The sequence below is a fragment of the Galeopterus variegatus genome, unplaced genomic scaffold, assembly GCF_000696425.1.
Source record: "Galeopterus variegatus unplaced genomic scaffold, G_variegatus-3.0.2 Scaffold6423, whole genome shotgun sequence".
In the NCBI taxonomy this organism is placed as follows: domain Eukaryota; kingdom Metazoa; phylum Chordata; class Mammalia; order Dermoptera; family Cynocephalidae; genus Galeopterus; species Galeopterus variegatus.
In genome coordinates this window covers 50,726-54,581 of record NW_007732534.1, presented here as the reverse complement: position 1 = coordinate 54,581, position 3,856 = coordinate 50,726, and the positions used below count along the sequence as shown (strand labels likewise).

General features: G+C 54.2%; 1 protein-coding gene across 2 annotated transcripts; it reads right to left on the bottom strand.

Moving 5' to 3' along the window:
* Positions 1-780: 780 nt before the first annotated feature.
* Positions 781-3,409, bottom strand: FOXI1 (forkhead box I1). 2 transcript variants are annotated; one of them, XM_008590881.1, is made up of 2 exons: positions 2,830-3,409; positions 781-1,340 (listed from the first exon to the last, which is right to left on the bottom strand). In XM_008590881.1, the coding sequence occupies exons 1-2, from the start codon at positions 3,407-3,409 to the stop codon at positions 781-783; spliced, it is 1,140 nt and encodes a 379-aa protein (XP_008589103.1). The 2 variants fall into 2 exon arrangements, with proteins under 2 accessions (XP_008589103.1, XP_008589104.1); XM_008590882.1 differs by having other exon boundaries at positions 781-1,058.
* Positions 3,410-3,856: the final 447 nt, after the last annotated feature.

Sequence of the window (3,856 nt, the reverse complement as noted above, 5' to 3'; positions counted from 1 at the left end):
GGCTGCCCTCCTTGAGTGGTAGCAAAGGATTGTGTGCAGGTAAATTGGGGCAAGCAGATTAAGGGCTTGGACAAGGACTAGATGTGCCTGGGCTGGTGCTGACTTTTGATGGGCAGCTAGAAGTCAGTGGGGAGATTTCGATATATTTGCCATAATAAGCTTTTCGTGCTGACCTTTCTTAGTTGCTTAACCAATTTCTCCATCCCTGTTCCTCTGGCCCAGTATTTGGGGGTCACACAGACCTGAACTGGACTCCTAGCTCTGCCATTTACTACTTTGTATGACCCCGGAAAAGTTACTTTACTTCCTTGAGCCTCAGTTTCTTTATCCGTTAAATGGGGAAGTTCATTCTGGACTCCTAGCTCTGCCATTTACTAGTTTGTATGACCCTGGAAAAGTTACTTTACTTCCTTGAGCCTCAGTTTCTTTATCCGTTAAATGGGGAAGTTCATTTGAATCTCACAGGGTGACTGTAAACAGTAAGTGTGACCATGCCTTTAAAGAGCCTGGTACAGCACCCAGCACATAATAAGTGCTAAACAAATGGCCACAATTATTACTGTTATCTAGGCACCATAATTTCCATTGCAAAGGTGGTGAGTCTGTGTGTGTGATAAACAGAAGGCTTAAACAATGTTCTAGGAAGAGGATGGATTCCTTTGAGCCTCCTGTGTTCGATCTGGACAGTTCAGTGTCTTGGACCTCAGCAGGGCTGGCAGTGGAAGACATCGATTGCTTTTCTCTCGGGCTTGTCCATCTGTCTCAGGAGCCATTCTGCACCTAGACCTCGGTGCCCTCCCTGGGGTACAGGACACTGTTGGTGCTGATGCTGTTGTAGAAGTGAGGGCTGAACTGGTTGAGGACAGAGCCTCCATAGCCAAGGGTGTTGGTGGGCATGGGGTTGGCCCATTCACCCCCACTCCCATGGCTGCTGAGGTTGGCGAGGGGGGTGTAGGAGTTGAAGCTCAGTGAGTTCTGCCCCATCCTGTCAGTGGGCTCAGGGCTCAGTCCTGGTGTGGCCACAGGGCGGCCCATGGGGTTTGACCCACTCACGTAGGCTGTCATGGTGGAGAGGAAGCTGTTGAGGCGCGGGGTGCCTGAGGGGGGAGGGGAGGACCGCTTCTCTGGGGAGCTGGTGGTGCCTGGTGAGGCACTGTCCAAGATGTCCTGAGGCTCTGTGGCCTTGGGGCTGCCCTCCAGGAGACTGTTCTCTGTTTTCTCTGAGGCCAAGGAGCCTGTGCCAGTGGAAACATCAGATTTTCTCTTCCTCTTCCTGCGGAAATTTCCGTTGTCAAACATCTTCTCACAGTTGGGGTCCAGGGTCCAGTAATTCCCTTTGCCTGATACAAAGTGGGAGAAGGTAAGTAGAGAGATGGGCAAGGTGCTTTGCTCCTTTTTGCCGTAAACTAAAAGCAGAGGTGACAAATGCAGAAAAAGAGAACAAAAGGCAGGGACTGATAAATGAAGGAATTTCACAAACCAACAAACTAACCAGCCGGCCACACCACACCCACCTTTACTCAGCCGCGCCAGGACGAGGCGCTCCAGGGCCACAGAGAAAAAGAGGCACAAGGCATGAAGGAGTTTACAGTGGAGGTCTCCTTGAAGAAGGTAAGTACTGGGGGGCAGGGATGCTGGGCTAGTGGTGGAGTGTTTCCATTGCTGAAGTTAAAGAAAACTCAGGAAAAAATTTAGGACTCCCTGAGAGTCCTGGGCATGAAGTCGGAGAATGGACTCGAGTCCTGGCTTTGCTCCTAGTCTGGACAGCATCCTGTTGTACCTGTCCCTTCTTCCTCAAGCTCACTGTGAGAAAGGACAAACACTGGACGTGTAATGGGGCTTTGTGACTGTGAGGTACCATCCGAGGGAAGATCTGAACTCTCTCAGCCTGAGGGTGAGGCTGTCCTTGAGCAGGACACTTGCCCTCTTCTGGGGACAAATAGGCCTGGCTCTTGCTAACTCAAAGGGGGCAGAGGTGGGGTTCCTCTGAGCTGTATCCTGGCTTCCTATGGTGGAAGAAAATGGACTTTAATTCTGGGAAATGAATATATACATGAATATTTTAATACATCACTCCCTGCAGGTCTCTGTATCTTAGAAATTCGTCATTAAAAGGAAAAGATCGCAATCTCTGGAGTTAGAGATACCTCCATTCAAATTCAGGCTCCATCACTATCCCTTCATTTTGTATCACCTTAGATAGACAGGTGGTTCCACTTCTGTATGTTAGTTTCCTTATCTATATAATTGATTTAATGAGAGCTGCCCTGCAGGGGTGTTGTGGGGCTAAAGGGGATTGCATATGTAGGGGCAGGGCAGGCGGCAGGCGTTGTTCAACAAAGGTCAGATGCTCTCCCCAGCAGGCCTGGGATGCACGTGGGCTTTGTTTGGTCCAACCTCATTCGCCAAAGACTTTGTATGTCCTGGGTGCTGGCATGCAGATGAATCACAGTAATTACTGCAGTCAATTAACCACATGTTGGCACCAAAGACCTTGCATAAATTATCTTATTACCTCCAATGTAAACTTGCAAAGTAGACACTGTTACCATCCCAGTTTTGCAGATGAGGAAACCAAGGCTCAGAGATCTAAGCTGTGGGAAGTCACTGACCGGTCAGAAAGCTGCACAGCCAGGATTGAAAGCCAAATCTGGCCCCCTGGGCCCACGTTCTCCTCCACTGCTGAGCTCCCCTTAGCTGTTTCATAGCAGTCCCCTGTCAGAACTTTCTAGAAAGGGGGTTTGGGGAGGAGTGGAATGAGCCTCCCTTGGGCGCCCCAGCAGCCGGCCTCCCCCTGCCCCCATACTCACACACCCAAGGCCCTCTCACCCGGGTCGTCCTCGTCGCGGGGCACCTTCTTGAAGCAGTCGTTGAGCGACAGGTTGTGTCGGATGGAGTTCTGCCAGCCGGCCTTGCTCCTGCTGTAGAAGGGGAAGTTGTCGGCCACGTACTGGTAGATCTGGCTGAGGGTGAGGCGCTTGTCGGGTGCCCCGTGGATGGCCATGGCAATGAGAGCTGAGTAGGAATAGGGGGGCCGCACCAGCTTCATCAGCTCCTCCTGCGAGGGGATGGGCAGCCAGCCCAGGTCGCTGCCCCCCAGCCCGGACATGCCTGGCAGCAGCTGCCTCTGCACGCCGCCGTAGGCCTGCGGCAGGAAGGGGCTGGCGCTGGGGCCGGGCAGGTAGGGCGGCGGGGTCATGGTGGGCCCGTTGAGCCAGAGGTAGGGGTTGGGGGTGGCCCCGTACTCGCCGCCGCCCTCGAAGGAGGGGGGCCGCTGAGGGCTGGGCACGCCCTGTGGGTGGAAGAAGTTCTCATAGTAAAGGTTCATCTCGGGGGGCTCCTGACCGATGCTGGGGAACTGGGGGCTGCAGCGAGGCGGGGAGGGCGCCGGGAGGTCAAAGGAGCTCATGCTGGGGCTGGGCTCGGCCGGAGCCACCTGCCTGGCACCTGCAGTCCCGAGCTGCCCCTGACAGGTGCTCGGCAGGCCCCAGCCTCCCCCTTATCCCCCGCGGGCTCAGCCGGGCAGCCCCACCCCAGGGCGGCACCTGCCCGCGGATCCGCCCTCCTCCTCCAGCAGCCCACGGGAGGGGCCTGTGCTGGCCGCCTCGGGTCCCCACTAATGACGCTAGACCAGCCTACTAGAGCTGATATGGAAAATGACAAGGGCGCCCTCGCTGCTTCTCTCTCCTGGCCAAGTCCTTTTCCTTCTCCTCACTCTCCTTCTCTGTCTTCCTCTTCATCTCACCTGCACCCCTTTTCCTCCTGCATTCTGTCTCTTTGTCTCATTTTTTTCTCTCCTTTTCCTCATATTTTTCTGTCCTTTTTCCTTTCCTTCTCTCTCTCCCTCCTTCCCTCC

Excerpts from the sequence above, each read along its gene's own strand:
- FOXI1 (XM_008590881.1), bottom strand. The coding sequence starts at position 3,409 with ATGAGCTCCTTTGACCTCCCGGCGCCCTCCCCGCCTCGCTGCAGCCCC. Across the intron at positions 1,341-2,829 it reads CCGCGACGAGGACGACCCGG|GCAAAGGGAATTACTGGACC; the intron begins GTGAGAGGGCCT and ends ACTTTGTATCAG.